General features: G+C 39.2%; 1 protein-coding gene across 8 annotated transcripts in view; it reads left to right on the forward strand.

The window, feature by feature from the left end:
- Fat3 (FAT atypical cadherin 3) overlaps positions 1-22,029 on the forward strand; it is a 624,627-nt gene that overhangs the window by 541,508 nt on the left and 61,090 nt on the right. For all 8 annotated transcript variants that reach the window (XM_058584984.1, XM_058584983.1, XM_058584987.1 and 5 more), the window contains 2 exons: positions 551-704; positions 2,724-2,957. In XM_058584984.1, the coding sequence (XP_058440967.1) occupies positions 551-704; positions 2,724-2,957 (388 nt within the window). The remainder of the gene's footprint in view (positions 1-550; positions 705-2,723; positions 2,958-22,029) is intronic.

A 22,029-nucleotide genomic window follows, 5' to 3' on the forward strand; every position in this document is an offset into this window, starting at 1 on the left:
GTCTAAATCACTGGTATCATGAAAGAGAAATGGACTGCTACTACCCATTTGGCTAGCTGTTTGTGTAAGTACACATGGCTGGTTAGTGTCGATGCTGAATACAGATTCCCAGGCTGTTTATCCTTCAGTTTTCCATTACTGTATAAAATACAATGTCAACACAAGGTGCTGTACGAGATTTCATTTCCTTTGTTACTTATAATAAATCACAATTTATGGTTTTTCTCACCATGTAGGTCAAAAGACAATATTAGTATTCTGTAGCTTAGAAAAGTGGTGTTTGTAGATTTTATCTCTCATTTCAAGTGTTAGTAGTGACTCTTTAAAGAATTGAGAAGAATCCCAGGAACTGACCTAACTTTCCTGCGTGCATATATGAATATACCACAGTGAATCTCACCACTATGCATATCCACAATGCACTAATTTTAAAAAAGAGAAAACTGTTGGTGAACGATAAAACTAGTAGAGTGTTTAAGAAGTGAAATTTTTAAAAAATCATGTCCCACAAATACTAATGATTTGATTACTCTTGTTCACCTTTTCCCAGTCTTTATATACAGCATTATTCCCCGAAGATATTCCATCAAATAAAATCATACTGAAGGTCAGTGCCAAGGATGCCGACATTGGATCCAATGGAGATATACGATATTCACTTTATGGATCTGGAAGCAATGAATTTTTTCTAGATGCAGAAAGTGGTAAGTTGAAATCTATTCTTTGGGTAAATGCCATTGTTTGTCCACAAAAGATGCTAAACTCTCATGTGGTCTTGTCACTGGTGTGACATCCAAGAGTGTTGGTAGGATGCTCATCATCTAGGACTCTAAGAAACAACGAGAAGACATGGCATGCAAATATGGAACTACACAGGCTTTATTTGGTTCACAAAATTTGCCTATACTTTACCTATGTTTATTAGCATCAAGTATCACATCTCTCTATTTTTTTTTTTCGTGTCTGTGAGTTAAGAGGAATCACAGCTCCAATGTAGTTGCCATGCAAGCTGGGGAGTAATGCATAATAAGGAGAGTTTCTTCATTTTGAATTCCCTTTCAAATCCCTTTCTGATTCTTATTAACATAGTTGTCAAGTTTTATTAAACATTCCTGCCTAGTTTCTCCAAACCTTTGAGTGTATTCAGGTGAAATTTATAAGGTAAAACATTATGTAAACTAAGGGCAGTTGCCAACATTGAAGGCCAGAACTAAGGGAAAAGTCATTTTCTACAGAGGCAAATTATGAATTGGATGGTTCATCCTGTGGTCATTTTAAATGCACTGTAAAGATTGAATATCTTGCATTTTGCCAGTGTTAAGTTAGTCATAGTGAACAATAACTAGTTTTCGAAAAGGTAATGGCTCCTCTTTGACCCACTCCCAAGGTCCATCGTGGAAGAGCTGACTTAGCTGCATGGGCATATGCTAGTTAGCTATTTGGGCCCCATGATAATTATTCAGACAGTAGCATTTATTGAGTAGTTAGTGGACATGAAATTCCTTGAGCATGGGTTGTTTTCTTTTTCTTGGAGCCTACCACACAAATCCCACAAAGTATTTTGTCTTCCAGTAGGAAAGATAGGAAAGTAAACCCTAATGAAAGGTGTACCCAGAAAAAATATAAAGGAACTTGCATCATCTGGGCACATTGGAAGAAGTAGCCAATATGGTGATGAGATGGAACTGTTTAAAGAAAGGACCAGAATTTGAATTGATTCCAGGAGCTAAACCAGGACACTGTAGGTTAACAGGGATAGCATGAACAGAGAGCACAGCACACCCAGCGAATGTTGAGCACAAAAGTGACAGTAAAAACAACTTTAAGCCCCATCATAGAGGGCCTTGAATGTCCTACTGAAGAGCCACTGGTGGCTTTTTGAATAGGAGAGGGAAATGAGCCCAGCCGTGTTTGAGAACTAGCTGGCTGCATGAGCAAAGCCATAGGAGGACCTGCCTTATAAACCCAGGTGGCTTAGTCCAAATGCCTACCAATTTTATTGAAGAGTAATAATATTTCACAAGTCATGCTTTCACTAATTTGCATTCATTTAAGTTTATCACTGTGTCTGTTGTCATTTTCTATTGAAACTTAGCAGCAAAAATTCTCCATGGGGGCTGCTGACCAGTTCCTACACAGCTTTTTCAGTGGTAAAAGCCCATGTATCACAACTCCACATCACCTTCCAAATGGCTGCTGCTCTAGAGCTCCTCAGGTTTCCCACATACACCTGATGCCTCCCCCAGCATCCACTGACCTTCTCCCAGCCCAGAATTATTGTGGTCCTTCAAAACCATAATTTGGCTTGCCTTATAAAAATTGAACATCAGGAAGCAAAGAGTTTGCCCTCCTGGATCTATGGGTTAGTGACATTACTGACCATCAGACAACTAGAGACATCAGTCCATGCTTTGTGCTTTTCTACTGAGGTTCTCTGTGTAGCCAAAAGAAAGAACCTATAACAACCATGTTTTGAAAAGAGATTAATTAATTGACTTGAAGGTTATGCAGTTGGTTTATTGTTGTATCCATAATTCCATAATTTTCCCCTGGTACCTAAAAGAAAGTAAAAATGATCTATTTGTTTGATTAATGGAGAACTTGAGCCAAGTCTCCTTGGTCCTTCTTGGATTTCAAATCCTTTATATGATTAGTTCTCCATTTTTCAAAGTAAGACAGTTTTTGAAAAGCCAAATCAACCATAATGCCATTTCCTTTCACAGGTGAGTTAAAAACCTTGTCTCTATTGGACCGGGAGAGGGTCCCAGTGTACAACCTCATCACCAGGGCCACTGATGGGGGTGGCAGGTTCTGCCAGTCTGACATCCACCTGATTCTAGAAGACGTGAATGATAATCCCCCTCTGTTTTCTTCTGACCACTACAACACCTGTGTCTATGAGAACACAGCCACCAAGGCTCTGTTGACCAGAGTGCAAGCTGTAGACCCCGACATTGGTAAGTCAGTTGCACTGGCCAAGCGTCTCCCTGTTCACTCACTGGACACCTTGTCTCTAGGGGTGGCTTTCCCTTTAGTTTGATTAGGACCTTCCCTCAGCCCTCTTGGTGGTCTACCACAAGAACATGGGCATTAAACCATGTTTAAGGTCTTCAGTGAGTGCATTACTTATGCATGGGAAAATTCTCTAAGTTTGTCCTACCTACTTTTCCTAGAGTTTGAAGAGGAGATACTATGAATTCCTTTACCTTTTAACAAAGTGTTCGGGTGGGTTTTTTTAAAAACCTTTTGAATAAAAACAATAGCTTTCTTACGTGCCCGTTCTTCCTAAACATAGTTAAAATGCTGTGTTGTATGGCAGGGAGAATTCATTTCCATTTCTATGAAGAATTGCATCACATGCTTCAGCTGAAATATGACAATCTAGATTTATTGCAGTGCCCCAAAGTGCAAAGACCAATTACTAAATGTGCTGCTAGTTCAATGTGGACTTTTTTTTAACTGCCATTTTCCAGAGTATTTTTGTCACTTATAAACTGACATTGCTAGGCAGAGTTGAGGGATGGGGAGATAAGAAGGAATTAGAACTGAAAGTTGCTAATAAAGTTTGTGTTCAAATCCACTTTACATAATGAGATGATGAGTTAGAAAAGACTAGAGTTAATTGCTAGATAGACCTTCTGAGAATGCATAAGTTATTGAGGTGACTACATGATGGAATATAAATACGAAAGGGCATACAGAAGCCTCTTGGTTGTGCATTTTAAGAGCCGTAAATCAGAGGACTAGAGAATGATGGGGTGGGTCTGCTATGCTAAGCAGACCTTTATATAATTCAGTATCTTATTGCTTAATTCTTAGTTGAAATAAAAATTATTGGGCTAATGGAAAAGTAAATACATGATAATTAGTTGAAAACAAACGTAGTGCCCAGGATCTCTGCATATTTCCCCTTAGAGAAATTAGTCGGCTACACTGAATGATTGCTTTTACCACATTAGCATAATTTCTGAGCTGAGAACTAACCTTTTAAAAGTATGCATATTATTGTAAATAAATTACAAATAAATAGAAAAAGACTCTTTTATTGGTATGTAATTGTGTAGTACCTACAAATACTTTTTTAAAAAGAAGATTTAGAAAGCATTCTCTGGACTCTTATTAGCAGACTTTTAAGGAAAAGAAGATACAATTAATGCAAATGAATCTTCTAATCATTTTAAATTTTATTTTGAGAATGGGTAGTTAGATGAAATTTTAAAAGCTAAAAAAAATGGAATTTTTCTATTCAATCCCTTCACAAAGGAATCAGGTGTCCTCAAGCTGTGGTAGAATGGACATGAAGTCAAATTAGTGCACATGATGCTTCAGACAGTGCAGGGACAAGACCGGAGTGTGACTGACTCACAGATTTGGCACTTGGAGCTGTTTTACAACTTGTGGTGAAGAATATACAGTTAGCCATGTCCTCCTTTCACCACTTCTGAGTCAACTGGCCAGATTGGGCGCTGGAGTGGAAGAAATGTCTAGACTCAGGTCATTTAATAGGGCAGAGAAGACAAAGACATTAAAGGATCAAAACCAGGATGAGGACTTTTCTACACCTCCACCTGCTCCTGAGTAAAAGGCTTATGTGCACAGCTTCAAATGGAGACAGAGGTCACAGGTGCTGCTGACACCTGTGTATGAAGTCGATTCATGATCCCATCAGTCTTAGGAACAAGTTCAGTGAAAGATGCCAGATTTTGGGTTATTTTCTCAGTTTTTGTCAATCTCAGCTTCAAAAAGTAAAAGAACTAAGATAGCTGGGGTAGAGCAAATAACACCCTAAGAAACACAAACTTAGCTCCTACTGAGTTCCAGGCACCAGGCTGAGGGAGTGGCTGGGAGTCTTGATTGGAGCTTGCAGGAGATTTCAGCAGCAGTAGCATCAGTCTGAGCTCCCGTCAAATAAATGCCAACATTATCCAGAATCCCTGTGTGTCATTGACTCATGACTTGTGACCTTGTCATTAGTGGCCTGAACAAAACACTTCTAACTCAAGAATAATAACCATTTCTCTGTCTTTCACAAGGGATCATAGGCTAGTAGAGGCTGTGCACTAAGATTACCAGGTTGCTGAGTGCAGAAGTCATTTTGGGATCAAAATGAACCTCTGACTGGAATCTGAGTTCAGGCACAAATGGCCTTTAGACTGAATATAGCTTTCTGGAACCTTTAGCTTTACACACACAGTATTCAAAAGGGTTCAAATTAGTTGTCATTATTTAAAAGTCAGATTTTTATTTGAAATTTACATGTGTGGCATTTTATAAAAATAATAACACTTAGAAGGCCCTGCCATTTCAGGGGCACAGGTCTCACAATGGTTTAATAAACAGCACCTGTCTCCTTGATCTCCACCACAAGTCTCTCCTTCCCTATGGCCAGCCACTTGGCTTACTTATGTTACCACCTGACCTCACTTTCAAACCCTTTTCTAAAGTGACATGAAAATTTCTGATTTTTTAAAAAAGTTTTATTTTAAAATATTTAAATGGCAGGAAGGAGGTCAAGGACCTCTTTCCCCTGAGCCCTTCACCCATGGTAACATCTTACCTAATTGTAGTACATTATCAAAACCAGGAAATTCACATAAGTGCATCCTTACAGCTTGTTCACATCTCAGCACACATTCCTGCAAGTGTTTTTGAACAGTTTTATCATTTCTGCAGCTTCAGGTAAGCACACCACATTTCCACATGAGACTCCCTCACACTATCCCTTTGTAGCCACACCCACCTCCTTCCTGGACCTCCTTCTCCACCTCTATCTCTTGGCAATCACTAATTTTCATATCTATAATCTTCTTATTTCAGGAATGTTATTTAAATGAAATCACACATTCTGTAACCTTTTTTTTTTTTTCTCTTGAGATTTGTACAAGTTGCCTAATTAGTTTTGAAGAACATTGGCTTCATTAGTGTAAATGACAGGGATGCTTGGTTCATGAAACTTCTTTTGTTATGCATATTTCTTTCCCAAGTAGAAAAATATTTTACCAGTGCTGTAATATGAATGTTTGCACCCTTCAAAAATTTGAATGTTGGCATACACCTATAATTCCAGCAGCTTAGGAGGCTGAAGCAGGAGTATCACAATTTCAAAGCCAGCCTCAGCAACTTAGCAAGGCTCTAAACAGCTTAGCAAGATTCTGTCTCAAAATTGTAAGTAAAATAAAAATAAATGGGCTGGGATGTGACTCCATGGTCAAGTGCCCTTGAGATTCAATCCCTGGTAACAACAACAACAAAAAAATTTATTTATTGAAATCTATCCCTCCCTCCAAATGGTATTAAGAGAAGAAGTCTTTGGGAGATGGTTAAGTCATAGAAGTGGAACCAAATTGAATTAATGCCTTATAAAAGAGACTTGAGAAGCCTGTTTGCCCACCTCACCTTGTGAGGATGCATAGAATATACCATCTATGAGGAATGGGCCCTCACCAGACACCAAGCCTGCTAATGATTTGACCTTGGAATTCCCAGCCTCCAATCCACCAGCAATAAATATATTGTGATTATGAATTACTCAGTTTAAGCTATTTTGTTTTTACAGTCTAAATGGATCAAGACTACACTATATACAAGGTTACTATAACTTGCAGAGAAAAGACAAAGATATAATGCATCTGAAATCTGATTCCATTTCTTCATTAGTTCAAAGCCCTTACCATGAGATGTTAAACCTACCTAAGCTGACTTTCTAATTTTAAAGCATATTATTGCTTTGAGCCAAACAACTCTTTTCCTATGAATTATTCATAATGAACCAACATCAATGTTAGAGTAACTGCCTAGGTCAGGAGTAAAATAAAAAACAGAGGAAGACAAGATAATTTTAACACCCATTTTATGAGTTCTAAGAAATGATATGGCAACTGTCTAGATTTTAAGACATGTATTAAGTTCTCAGTTTTCCTGTAAAATGAAAATATCTTCAAACCCATAAACTATAGGTGCAACTTCATGACCCAACATTTACAAAACTTTAATCCTTTCAATAAAGACAAGAAGAACTTTTGCTGCATTACCACTTTGGTACTAATGTCCTGTGATTTAGTCTATCTCTTCAAAGTAGAATTTGTTCCCAAGTTCCTCATTTTGAGAATGTTTTTAAATTAGCAAAAGAAATATGCAGTAATGAGGATCAAAAATTCTGCAACCATTTTAGGCAAAATGACATTTAAATAAAATGTAAATTTGTACTGGGAAATTATGCTGCTGTCCATAATTTATTAAGAGGTCAATTTTGGAATATTTGAGATGTGAAAGGACCATATTTTTCCCCTTGGATAAGAGACAGAAAGTAAGGAAATGTTTTAATGAGCAACTCTGTCCTTTCTGGTAAAATATTTCCTGCAAGGTTTGGAATACCTTTCAGAGTTTTCAGAGGAACTTAGAGGATCAGAAAGTACATTACAGTTACTTTCCATTCAACTGAATAAATATTTAGTGATGAGCTAAGCAGTAAGCACCACAGAAGGAACAGCAAAGCTTTCAGAGATGAGGGACATGCAGCGACAGGCACAAATGGTGCACAGTGGTAAAGTTAGGAACTGGGAACACACCCTCAGTAAAGGGCAGAGGTCCCAAAACAGAGAGGATGTCAACAGTCTGGGATGGGAAGGCATTCAGGAGTGAATGAAGAACATGAAGATAAAGTCACAAAGTAGGCACAGTGTGGGCCCAACTAAATAGTTGGAAACACCATGTTGTCTAGGACAGATGAGAGAGAGGTGAGAGGAAAAATATACTTAGATCAGTCAGTGGAAAAGAACTGCCAAGCAGTTTCTAGAAAACAAACAAACAAACCTGTTCTGGGTTTTGGGAATGTACTAGCATAAGAGATTCCAAAGTGGGTTGGAACAGTTGAACTTAGAGCAAGGGGAAAGCTCCTAGGAGGATATTGAGAAAGACCACAAGGGCCAATGAGAGCACTGGCTTTAGTACTTAGAAAATGAAAGGATCAGAGGAAAGCCAGATTGATATTTCAAAGGTGAAATCTGCAGCTTTTTGGCAACTTGACGGGCTGATAGCAAGGTAGAGAGACTGGTCAAGGTTCCAACCATGGGCACCAGGCAAGGGTACTGCAAGAACAAAAATTGCACAGGTGGTCTAAAGCAAGACCTGGTGCAGACAGAAAGGTGGAAACTTGGGTACACATTGGCGGTGATAGCATATACCTCCATAAAGAAGTCAGGAGTTAGGAGAAGTTTGTTAAACATGAAAGAATAGAAGGTCTTATAGTCATAATGGGGAACAGGAAATACAAATGAACATTCTAAGGAAAATATAAGAATATTATTGAAAAAAAATGCATCTGTAAGGTAGTAATATGGTGAGTATTAGTCTAGCACAGGTCCCCATAACGACATTAAAATACAAATAATGAAGTTTCAACAGGGGCATCTCAGGGAGTGGTATTAGCATTTAAGTTGAGTCTTACGAGTTGAGGCTTGAACTTAGACAAAGAATAGAAAGAAAGAGTAGTAACAGAGAAAGGGAGCAAGGGAAAGATGAAGACTGTATTATTCAGGATAGACTTGGCTTGTCTGAGGTAAATTTTAAAGTCTCAGTGTCTTAGCACAGGAACAGTTTAATTCTTGCTCATAGAAAGGACAGATTGGTGGGAATCCAACCAACTCAGAATTCTGGCACTCCATCTTGACACCATCACCTTCTTGACCTTTAGCCTCCAAAGTCACCACAATAAGGAATAGGAGGGGTGAAGAGAGCATGCTAGCTCTAGGCTGCCTCACCCTGGGAGAGCCCCAAGTCACCAGAAATGATTACACAGCTGACCCAGCTGCACAGGGGGCTGGGAGACATAAAGGAGTTCTTGGGCGGTTGTGGAGGCAGACAGCAAGAGGGAATGAATTGTGTCTGCCATAACGGTGAGGGCAGAAAAGGGCAACTGGTATGTCCCAAAGACAAGGAGAAAATGACATTGCTCATATGGGTAGGGAGTGTTAGGCTCAGCAATATGGAAGGACCATTTAGCCTTAGAAATGAAAGAAAAGGGAGAACAGAAAGTAAACAATTGAAACCTAAATAAAGAAATTAAAAGGGAGATGCAGAGCAAAACCCAATAGGAGCACACTTCTGCCCTCGGTCATCTGCATACAGTCAGTGGTTCTATCACCTCAGGCCAGCAGGACAGCAGCTGCACTGGGTGCTGGGGTTCAGGGAGTATTCCAGGGGTGAGGTGAGATGTAAAAGGAAGGCAACAGACCTGAGGAAGGGAAATATTCCTCCAATGAGGGCTCTGCAGGCTCAGGTCACGTGGCTATGGTGGGCCCAGTCTGTAGAATGAATTGCATTAACAGAAAATATAAAAAATGCTGAGTCTTCCAGAATGATGTCTTTCCCCTAAAATTAGTTAGATTACAGGAAAAAGACCCAGAAAACTACCCTCTTGGCAGAACTTTTCTGTTTTGATATGATCATGTGTCTTTGCTGTCCTTGGATCCTCTATTCTAGGCTGACATTCACTATGATTATCTAAGTTTGCTGTCCACAGTGGAATTCATACACCAAGTATTTCATGAGGCAGGTGGTGTCATGGTCCTTGTGCTCTGCTCTAGTGGTGTAGGCAGAAGCTGAATTGAACTTGTTTTTCCAAAGCACGGATCTTGTCAGAGGCTGTGATGAGCTTGCCCAGGGCCTTGGTGTGCTGGTTGCTCTAGATCAACAGCTCCTCAGGAAGGAGGAGGAAGGCACTCAAATGAGAGGAATGTGCTTTACAAAAGTAGTCACTGAATGTTGTTAGAAACAGAACTCTTTACAAAACCATCTTAACTGAACCTTTACAGTAGTTTTCCTGCCTCTTCCAGCTCATCCTAGCCTTTTCTAGGACTTCCACTTTTTGAGAGCCATAAAAACAAAACAAAACAAAACAAAATGTAGAGGTGAGATGAGTCCAAAGGAAAATGTTGAAAATGAGATGCTGGAACTCTAATGAGAAATTACGTAAGTGCCCTGAATGAGAGATGCTCACTCATCCACACCGGGACTCTGGGTGTTGTGCTTCAGACTGAATGGCCAATGCAAAGTTCCGACTCCCTGTGGCAGGGTTTAATTTTAAATCTTCTATCATCTGATTTTCTGACATCATGAAGTAAAAAAGAATATATATATATATATATATATATGTGTGTGTGTGTGTGTGTGTGTGTGTGTGTGTGTGTGTGTGTGTGTTTTCAAAATTTACTCTCTGAAACTCCAGTCTATTGAGGCCTTGCTAAATATATTACCACTTGCACTGGATCTCAAAATAAACAAAAGAAGCTCACCTTAAAGGAGAGGTAAATTTTGAAGCATTCATTGCCTTCAGCATCAGGATGTGAGGAACCAGGTAGAGGGGCAATCTGTGGAATTGGGAAGGAATTGGCTTTATCTATCTGTGCCACAATAGAGGCATGCAAATATCCTGCCAGTTCTTCCTTTGGGGATTCAAAGGTTGTATCCCAGCTGAGACAGCACCCCAGTTTCCTCTGGATCTTGTTGGTCAGCCACAGGGATATCCTCAAATGCTGGTCAGGAACATATCTAGTAATCAGATTGATCAAGAGGCTACATAGATGTGGGGAAACACTGGATGATTAGCGCCTTGTGACCCTGAGCAAGTCATTGGCATCCCTGTTCCTCAAGTTCCTCTTCCACAATGTGAGAATAACAGTATCTCACTTTGATAACCCCAAAAGATCAATGTGACATTTGCCTAAGTATGAAGGACAAAGCTCTTTGAACTGGTAAGGCCACGTTTTCCTACTGGAGATGGCTTTCCTTGCTTTGAACTCCCAAGTACTTTATGATTATCCTGGCATGGGACGACTGCTTGCGTGGCTCTTCTCTACAAATCTCAAACCCTCCCAAGCAAGATCCATGCTTAATAAGAACTTTAAAGGATAATCATAATGTGGCTATTAGCATCTACTTTTGCAGGTTCTATGCCATACCAGGCACTGTGCCAAATGCTTTAGATATGTTATTTCCATTTCTCAAAACACCCCTATATGTTAGCATTTTTTTGTTCTATTTAATGTATGAATAAACTCTTAGGGCTTAAGTAAGTTGCTCTGAGCAATAAGCTAGTTAGCAGAAGGGGCTACAGACATTATGAAAAGGGCCTCAAGAGGGTTGGTAAACAGATATCCAACTGATAAGGATACTATAGTTCAAGGCAGCAGTTCTCAAATGTGGTCCCTGGTAGCAGTGTCACCTGGGGGTGGGTTATAAATGCAAACTCTGAGTAAAAGACTCTAGACTAATGGCTCTCAAAAGTTGTCAGGCATCAGAGTCATTTGTTGAAACCCAGATTGCTAGGCCTCTCCCTCAGTTTCTGACTGAACGGTGATCTGATAATTTACATTTCAGACTAGTTCCTAGGTGATGTTGGTGCTACTATTCCCAGAACCACCCTTTGAGAACCACTTGCTTAGAAATTCTTAATAGTTTTGTGTCATGAATACCTTGACAGAGGTGATACTACAGATGTCCCTAAAGAATAATGTTTTACAACTTGTGAAACAAAATGAAAAGATTACAAATACAATAAATGTGTCTGGCTATTTTCTGAAGTTGTTATATAGTAACATAATTTTTTTCTCCAACACATGAAATAATAAGACCTAGCATAATAGGTCAGGTAACTGCCATATTTCAAAGTAGTGTTAAGCAAAGTTGTGTGCAGCAATCATAGAAGAAGAAGAAGAAGAAGAAGAAGAAAATACCTGTGGTTTTTATTGGTTACAAAATCAGAGGTGCTGCTCCTACCATGGTGCTTTGTTGCCTTCATGTATAATTGAATGTGGTGCCAAATCAGTTCCAGGTTAGTGAAAAGAAAATGTCAGTTATTTTCTCCTGTGGTAGTTGCATCTATCTTGACTCTCCATGAGCCCCACCTCCTGGTACTCTTGCCTCTCCCTTGAGAGTGGGCTGTACTTACTGACTCACTTCCAATGCACAGAATATGGCAGAAATAATGCTGTCACCTTTGAAGTTAGGTTATAGAAAGACTTGTACTCAGCATGGGCATGCCTTCTATATTAGTCTGCTTGGGCAACCATAACAAAATACCACAGAGTCCTAGTGGCTTAAAAAAAAGAAATATATTTTCTCACAGTTCTGGAGTCTGGAAGTCCCCATGTGAGAACATGATGAGAAGGCAGTTATCTGTGAACTAGGTAGAGAGCCTTCACCAAAACCTGGCTGATGCTAACACACTGAATTTTTAAAGGATAATAATCATAATGTGTGTTAGCTTCAGCTAGGTTCTGGTGAGGGCTCTCTACCTAGTTTACAGATAACTTCCTTCTCACCATGTCCTCACATGACCTTTTCTAGGTGCCCATGGATAGAGAGAGAGAGAGAAAGAGAGAGAGAGAGAGAGAGAGAGAGACAGAGAGACAGAGAGACAGAGATACAGAGAGAGATCTTTTTTCCTCCTCTTATAAGGCCCCATCCTATCATATTAATATTAAGATAGCACCCTTATGACCTTCATTACCTCCTAAAAGACTTATCTCAGTACACATTCTCATTGGAGATTTAAGATTCAACATATAGCTTTTAAGAGGAACACATTTCAGTCCATAGCACTCTTTCTCACTCTCTCTTGAGTCTCTCACTGCAGGGGGAGACAACCACAGTGTTGTATGGCTGAGAGAGACGCACCTTGCATGGGATTAAGATGTACCAACCACTACACAAGTGAGCTTGAAGGTGGAGCCCCAACTCCCTTCACTTAAGCCATTAATTAAAACCATGGCCCTGTATGACAGCTTGCCTGCAACTTCATAAGAAACCTTGATCTAAAGACAGTTAGCTAAGCCATTATGAACTTGTGTCCCACAGAATCCATGAAATAATAAATATGTTACTTTGTGCTGCTGTGTTCTGGGGTAATTTGACGTAACTCAATAATATAGAATTAATACATTAATGTAAGTTCATAAGCATCCTGAATTCTGTCCTTAAGAATCTTCTAGAATAGTCATTGTCTTTCCACAGGCTCCCCTCTCTGAGAAACTTGGGCACTCACCCAAATCAGTGCAACCAAAGCAGGGACCACCCTTTGGGAGGACCAGTGCAGCCCCATGGGGATCAGAGCTGCTGGGGCATGGCAGGGCACAGGTGATGATATGATTACTGCCAGCTGCTCCTTTCCTTTGCTCTCAGGGACTCTCTGGGGCATGAGGTTCAGTCTACCTCCTGCAGAAATAATAGTTCTAGTAAGTCTTAGTGTGTCACCACTGAAAAGATCCTGAGACAAAAATCCAGTCAAATTTCCTCTGTTTCTGAGGATGAAATTGAGGCTCAGGAAGAAGAATACTTACCCAGGATGACTTAGTTGCCGAACTGAATCTGAAAGGAGGATGTCATCACCTTGGGGCAACACATCTTTCTATATTCCAGTAATTTCTACTGGAAAAGGTTTCAAGAGATTCAGTTCTGATTTCAGCTTCTCTTACGTGTCATATAGTCTATGCTTTGCTTAATGCTTAGAAGTCGTTACCTCTAAGCCTCTAGGTCAGCGATTTAATGTATGTTTTCTTTTTCCTTCCACAAAGCTCTGTTATTCTCCAAAGTGTTAAATCTTTGAAGGTGGCTGAAAAATGTCAGTAAAATGTCAGTAAAAGTCAAATAACCCTCCCTGAAGACGGAGAGACATGAGTCATTGAGTCATTCCCTAGAGGACGTTATGGTCAAAGCCTTTTGTCTGTTGTAGATATCAAAAAATATAATCCTATGGTAGAAGCCTTTCTCCAGAGAGCTTGAAAAACTTACACATGTAATCTTACTTTGAAAGGAACAGATCTTGGTACTTTTACCAGCAGACAGGGAAACTGAGGTTCAAAGTGGTTGTAGCTCCTTCAAAGGCATCTGTTAAATGGATAGTGGATATCAAAGCGATCTGGGCCCCATTAAGCCTTCCCTGAAATCTTTCCCTTCTACCAATATTAGGACCCCCTTCTTCAGTGCATGCAGCTAGATGGCAGGACTGTGACAGCCTGCCATTTCTGTGTCACATTGGCCTGTCACTTTTCAAAGTGTCATCATAGAGTGGCTTTGGGATGAGACCTGATTAAATATTCCAGCTCCTTCTTTACTAGTGCTGTCTTACATTCCCCAACCCTTCTGAACACCCACTTCCCTTCTGGTACTGGTTATCAGCCCTGACTGTACATCTGAATCCCCCGGGGAGCTTTAAAAAACAAACAAAATAAATAAACAAACAGGCAAGAGCTTCTTCTCCAAAATCAGACTGAGATGGGGCTGGACATTTTTCCCCCTGTGTGACTGTGATGTCTTGCTTAATTTAGGAGTCTTTGTATTTGACAATTGTATGTTATTGCTATTATTATGCTTTTTAAAATCCAATTTCTCCCAAGCAGGGCTCAAAACACTAGTTGTCAAATGAAACAATAATTCCTTACAGAAAGGGGTATCTTAGGCAAGCATTGGCAGGAATTCTTCATCTCTAATGGTTAGGCACAGTGATGGTTTCTCATGCGCTCCCTTGTTCACATGCCACCTCATTTGTAGATGCCACATGTTAGTAACAGGTCCCTTAGCTGCTCAGTTGGATCCGTCCTAATCCAATACAGAGCAATGCAGGAATGGATTTAAGAGGTGAGCAGTGTAGGGCTAAGGATGTGGCTCAGTGGTAGAGTGCTTGCTGAGCATGCATGAGACCCCTGGGTTTGATCCCCAGAACTGCAGGTGTGGAGAGGGGGTGAGTAGACTGGTTAGAGAATATTACCCACTCCTTGGCATTTTGTGCAGAAATACCAAGGACCTCTAGCTTTGACTTTCTGCCTCTTCGGGGCATATTGATACTCAGTGGGGTATGCTTATCAGTTTTACCACAGGATATATACTGTCACTTCCCCTTGTGAGGTCTCCCTGAGAGGCACAATTATGTTGTCCATCATCTGCTGGTGAACACTTTTAATACTTCTCACATATTACAAAACACTTCCCACTCACACCCTCTCCAACGTGTTCCTTCCAAGCTTCCTAATTCTCTCTTGCCTAATTTATTCATCAACTTAGTCCCAGTTTCCAGTTCACTCCAGCTATAATTGGTTATAATAGCTCCGGCAACTTGTAGTTGGCTCTGAAAAAAAGACAGTTTCAGCTTCTACCATTCTGAACTTAAGATTTAGCAATAACAAACCCTTAACCCACCTGTGGATGAGGATACTTTGCAATTTTAGCATCCATGCCTTCACATGTATCACCTAAAAAGCCCTTTCTTCCTCTCAATTTTCCACTTTGGTATTCCTGACAACTTCTACTTTTCCTTCATGACTCAGTTTATTTGTTTACTTCTCTGGGACATTTCCTTGGCCACCCCTCTCCATAATCAACTCTATATAGATTTGTTTCCCAAGTAATGAGAACCAGTGTGGGGAGAGGTGTTGGGAGACACTCTTCTTTGCATTGCCAGTGCCTGCCATGCAGCAGGAGTTCTTCAGTATTTATTAGATAAATCAATGAATTGATCCAGTGGTCACACTTAGTGGCCCATATAGAGAACCTTTTGAGTATAATTGTTGAGTTGTGGTCCACACAGAAGTCCTGTGCACCAATAAAGTTTTCAAAATTTAATTGAATAATTAATTTACTTACATTTTTACAATTCCAGGCATAATGCTAAGCTATAGATAGTTGCAAGAGTTTATCTGAAGCTGAACTGTAGCTTTTTAGGTTATCATACAAGACAGTCTCACCCAGCAAAGGGGTCGGCTCCATGGGTGTGCAGCCTGTGTAGTCCAACAGGGCCCCATGCTTGGAAAAGCCTGTTCTTGCTTTAATGCTCAGCCTGTGGCTGTGTTCATTGCTTTATATTTTTTATACAAGAAGTGTGCATTTTAATTTTGCAAGGAAACCCACAACCATGTCGTCAGTCCTAGCAGGAGATCTACTTTCAATTCACTTGGCAGGTCCTCCAGAGATTTTTTTGGTGCAGTTCTTAGGATCTCCCTGACTCTGTGACTGCTACTGCCTTCTATCTTATTTTGACTATTCAAAAAGCCAAGGAGCTATTGACCCCAGGAGTTGGTATTCTGCCCTGAGGAATGTGCCAGCTTTAGTCATCACTCAATGAATAAAACTTTTAAATGGTACTTTAAACAGAAGTAATTAGAGAGTCTATTTAAAAGTACAGTAATTGCTAACTTAAAAAGCATTGCTAATTCTATGGACCTCCTTATAGTAACTTTGTGCTTTATTTCATATCATCCAAAGGCATATTTCAAAGTTTAAAAAAAAAAAGCAGTCAGTTTGATCTGTTTGACTATAATGGGATTCTATTTGCCTTTCACAAAGGATGAGAGAAGAATTTTAGGTTACCCATTTTCTTTAACTGCTTAATTTGAGTGTAAAAATTAGTTTTAAAAATATTCCTTGAAATAATTTTATAATTAAATCTTTGACAAAAGTGATTTTTTTAAAGTAATGTCTATCTTTCTGAAGATGAACTAAAAGGAAAAATGGAAATACCCAGAAGAAAAGCCTATACAATACATATCTTTTTCTATAATTATGTCAAATGGTATGTGTGTTGAGAATTAAATTGGATTGGAAAATAACTTGAAAACTTGACTGTTCTCCAAAATTGATATTAAAGAATTATTTTCCATATACATGATTTTTTGTAATAGTTATTTTACTTATTATACATATGTTCTGTGCCCTGTGTAAAACCCAGAAAAATAAGCAAAAAGGAAAAACAACATTTTTACCATGGAGACCATTTTGATTGAAGTCCCTTCTTCCTTTTGGCTGTACAAAGAGAAGTCATAAACTATATATTGTTTGGTACATGATTTTTTTCACTAACTTACAAACATATTTCCAAATCATTGTATATTCTTTTATATTCTTTGACATTTTATGTACTAACATATATATAGAGAGAAGGTACCATAATTTATTTAACTGATCCTCACTATAGAAAATCTAATAATTATTATCTTTTTAACAATAATTTTTATATATTTACAAATGTTTTATATAGATTTTTTTAGATATTCCTGATTTCTCGACATTGCACCCTCTGGGCATTTTTAAATTATTTTAACACATAAATTTACAGTGGGCATATGTGCAATATCTGCATCACCTGCATAATCATGATTGTATACTTGCTTTGGTCCTTGGTTGTTTCCTCTGCAATTCAACATTTACTACTCTTTGTGTGCCTGGCTCTGTGCTCAGTACTTGACATAAAAATGAATAAGAACAGTCCCTCATCCAAAAGGTACATTAATCTAGTAGGAGAGAGGATACACATACAATTAATGATATGCAAAAATACTATTAAGGGATCAAAGAGAAGGAAGTAACTAAGGACACTAAGCAAGCTGTTCCAGAGGAGACCCCACAAAGAGAATGTAGGTTTTTTTCTTTTTTAAGAGAGAGAGAGAATTTTTTTAATATTTTTTTCTCAGTTTTTGGTGGACACAACATCTTTATTTCATTTTTTTTTAATGTGGTGCTGAGGATCGAACCCAGCACCCCGCGCATGCCAGGCGAGCGCGTTACTGCTTGAGCCACATCCCCAGCCCCGAATGTAAGGTTTTGACAAGAGAGCAAGGGACAACATTCTGAGTAGAAAGCAAAGCAGGAACACAGGCCTGGAGAAGTAAATATTCAGAGTGTGTCTTGGATCATGACTGGAGTGGAATAACACATTGGATGGGGAACAGGAGATGACAACAGAAGGATGGGTTATGGCCAGATATAAAGGACTGGAGTTCCATCATCAAAACTTTTTGCTTCTGTCTATAAGAATTGATAAGTCAGTGACTGTCTTAGCCCATTTTCTGTTGCCATAAATAAATACCGTGGATTGGGTACTTTATAAAACACCATGGTTCTGGAGGCTGGGAGGTCAAAGGACCATGTTTGGTGAAGGTCTTTTACTGGTGGGAACTCTGTAGTGTCCCAGGGCAGGGAAGGACATCAAATGGCAAAACAGAACCAAACTGGCTTTAACAGACCCACTCTAAAGATAACCCACTAACAATTAATTTATTAATCCATGAACATGTTAATCCATTCACAAGGGCAGAGTCCTCATGACCTAATCACCCCAATCCTGTTAATGGCACACAGTGGAAATGAAGTCCAACATGAGGTTTGGTGGAATCAATAAAACCATAGAAGTGACTATTCCCAGCTGCTGGAGAAATCCTGGATCCAGAGTTCTAGGAACTCCACTGTGGTGAAATTGGCCAGGAGGAAATGTGCCCTGTGGTTGTTGGCAATTTGGACTCTTGGAACAGTTCATTTGAGAGGGAATGAGAGCCTCACCTGGATGGGAGTCTTGCCACAGGATATTCAAGAAACACCTCAGAGACACATTCAAAAGAACCTGGTGTTCTAGTTCATATGAGAGGGAAGTTGGGAGAAGACACATAGCAAACTCTCAACTACTTAGTTAAGTAATTCCTCATCAAGGTGCTGTGCTCCTAGAGTTAGGGATGATGCCTCTGGGTCCCACTTTTCCCAACTCATTTTTGCATGCCAAAAGTGGTCACACAAGCAGGTGGCACTTGGGAAATCTTTATTAAATGGAAGGGTGATATCCAGTATTTCCTGTGAAAAAGATAGAAACATTCCATTTTTTCAAAAGAAACAGCACTGTCTTAGGATAAGACCATAGCAAAAAAACACAATGACATATTCAAGAACCAAATATTTGTTTATCATTTTTCTTCAAAGGATAATCCTTATAGCTTAAATAAGAGCATGACTTAATCACCAAGCCTGGGTCATAAAGGCTGTGGAGTCTAAATATATGTGTGCAGTTTTGATTACTGATAAATAGGCATTAATAAAATGCAGGAGTAAGTACTGGCTCAGAGACAAGTTACTAGGTGGCCTGGGGCCTAGGGTCAAGGAACCAACTGCAGTGGGACATGAAGGAACTTGGAGGGTGATTGAAATGCACTGTATCTTGATGGGAGCATAGAGTAAACATAGGGTTCCATATTGTAAACATTTATTGGAATTCAGGAGCTGGACCCTTAAAATGTATTCCTGTTGTTATATGTAAATCACAACATCTCAATGAAATTGATAGAAAAATAAACAAAAATTGTTGAAATTGCTTCAAATTACTTCTTCTTCAGTTACCTACTCAATATAAATGTCTTTGTAAAAGTCAGTTTATAGCAATCTAGTACCAACCACATTATTGCCACCTACAAGCCAGATTCTGTAAAGGTGATGGGGGACACAGAATTCAATGTACAGACAAGGCTCTGTAGAGAGGGAGTCAGAGCAGCTGCTGGTGTAAGACACCAAAATGAACATAGCATAGCATAGCTCTTGATAGTTTTGAAACGTGGGGATCCTAATCTCAGGAAGAAGGGAGAAAAAATTGCATAAAGGCCAGATCAAAATAATCTTGATACATTTTTTGTATTGGTGATTCTGGTCATTTGGTTTCAGCGCTGATTCTAATATCTCTGACATTCTCATATATACAGCTGAACTATTCTGACATGGGGCTAGATCCATGGAGATGCTCCTAATACTGGGGGTTATTTCTCACTGAAGCATAAAACTTTATACTTGTATATCTAAGCTATACAAATGGATTCTGAAAGATTAATCAAATGATACTAATATGCTGTGTTAAGCTTTCTTCTCATCCAGAAGATTCCAGTAGCTCATTATGATCCAGCCTAAAGCAGATTTTTCCTTTGTGGATATCAGCCAGAAACTTGATGAGCAGTTGGGTAGAGAGGGTAGTCCACTGGAAACAGTAATGAAACTAGCTCTATTTGTTGAATTTGAAAATAGGTTGTGGTACTGGAAGATAATCTCAGATCTCAGCTCACCTGGGACCTGCCACTCTTACCCAGTGAAGACCCAGTGAAGTTCAGTGATCTGCCCAAATATATGTGTGTAGTTTGGTCACACCGCTTTAATTTTAAAGTATTTAAAACCTGACATTTCATACCATAGTGATGCATGCATACTCATTTTTATAGCAGCACAATTGCTAGTAGCCAAACTAACAGCCTGAGTGTTATCAACAGATGAATGGATAAAGAAAATGTGTATATATACACAATGAAGTTTTATTGACTCATAAGAAAAAAAATAAGTTATGTAATTTGTAAAAAAAAAAAAAATAGATGGAACTAGAGACAATCATGTTAAGCAAAATGTGCCAAACTCAGAAGGTCAAGGGTCATATGTTTTCTCTCCTATATGGAAACTAGACAGGAAAAAGGAAAAGATAGGTGGGAAAGCAAGAATTGTGTGAAAAATCAAAGGGAGATTAGTAGAGGAAAGTGACCAGGGAGTGTGAGGAGGAAAGAGAGATGAGAAGTGCTGGTAAGGGATATTGGCCAAATTATATTGTTATATTGTGTGCATGAAACAACAAATTTCATCATTATGTAAAACCATAATATACCAATAAAAAATGTAGAAAGAGGGAAAAAAAATCTTGAATTTTGTGCCAGTGCATGTCCAGAGGTCCATCTTCTCCTTTGGCCAAATTGAGAGAAACCTAGACTCCATTTCAAAGCTTTCCAAACGAGAAAATATAGATGTGGCAGCCCATCCCAGGATTTCACAGCTTTCCCTGCAGAGACTATCTATGTGCTATTTCTTTCCTCCAACACCATTCCATAAAAATGCCACTATATATTACTTCCTTTAAGCAAATATGGATTTTAATCATCCTGCTTTTATTTGATTTTAATCCTCTGAAGTTCTGCCTGCTGCATTTGCCTCAGTTAACACACAAAAACTTCACTTCTAATGAAAGTCAAACTTCTCTTGTAGCCAGGCATTTTAGCATTTTAAGAAGCTAAGTAGCTCCATCCTCATTAAATTAGGCTCAAATTGGAGAAGAGAATTACATACTTAAAAACACAAATGCCAAATGATGGATTAATGTTATACCTTAATGTAACACATTCTGACATGAAGTAGGAGCATTAGACCAATTAGCAAGCAAGTCCTCTCCTAGGGTTCATCTTTTTGCTGGATATGTAGTAAAAGGATGGCAATTTGAAGAATGACATTTATCAAGCCCCTTTGGAAAGAAAGTTTCCCCTTTAGTGACATGACCTGAATTTATTGAACAAAGGCAGCACCGCATCTCCTGATAACATAGCAAAGACTCACTAAAAGTACTGCCACTGCATTGACATTTATGCTTGTGACCTTATTTCTAAAAAATATTGAAATCCATTGTGATTGTGTCTTAACTGTGGTTTTAATGTGGTCTAGAAATCTATCTCAGTTTTTTTCCTTGAGAACTTGCAAATCCTAAGTGGTGTCATTTAGCAGGGGTTTATTATTATTATTATTATTTGCATGTTTGTCTCCTGTCCCTTGCTATTCTGGTCTTGCTTTCATGTCAGTCTGATTGTAACAGAGAGAAGGGGGCAACAATAAATCTAGCTCCTCCTGGTGCAAATGCCAAAGATACTGTCAGAAGTAAAATGTATGGAGAGATATGTATGGGGAGTGTGGATCAGCAACTTGCTGTGTGCGGGGAAGGGATGGTTTTCTGCTAGGGTAAAATGGAAAAATCCTGTCACTGGGTTTAAATTAGCAGAATCTGCCTGGAGGGGAGCCATGGTCTTTGTGTGGCTGATTAATGTCAGCCTTGTAATGCAGCATTCTAACAACAGGGCTAGCCCGCTGAGCAGGGATCTCGGCAAACAGGGCATCTCATGCTTAGGGCATCAGAGTCCAGCCAAGTGCCTCTGAAGAGATCTGGAAGGGAAAGTGGCAGGCCTGGAACACAGGCGATGATATTTTTAATTATACTGGAGCTATTTGTCCTAATGAAGGAAGCATAGGCAGCCACTAAATGTACTTTCCTTTCAGGCTCTGCTGCTGTAAAGAGTGGCAGAGTGCAAATCCAACCCCCTGCTTGTTCTAATTCAACCCTGTTTCAGAACAGTGTGTCAGAAATTACCTTCCTGCATAAACTAATCTTTGGGGCTGAATAGGTGAGATATCCAGGTACAGATCTCCTAAAAT

Source organism: Marmota monax, unplaced genomic scaffold, assembly GCF_021218885.2.
Source record: "Marmota monax isolate L192 unplaced genomic scaffold, Marmota_monax_Labrador192_F-V1.1 WCK01_AAM20220418_F8-fsc00104, whole genome shotgun sequence".
NCBI lineage: Eukaryota > Metazoa > Chordata > Mammalia > Rodentia > Sciuridae > Marmota > Marmota monax.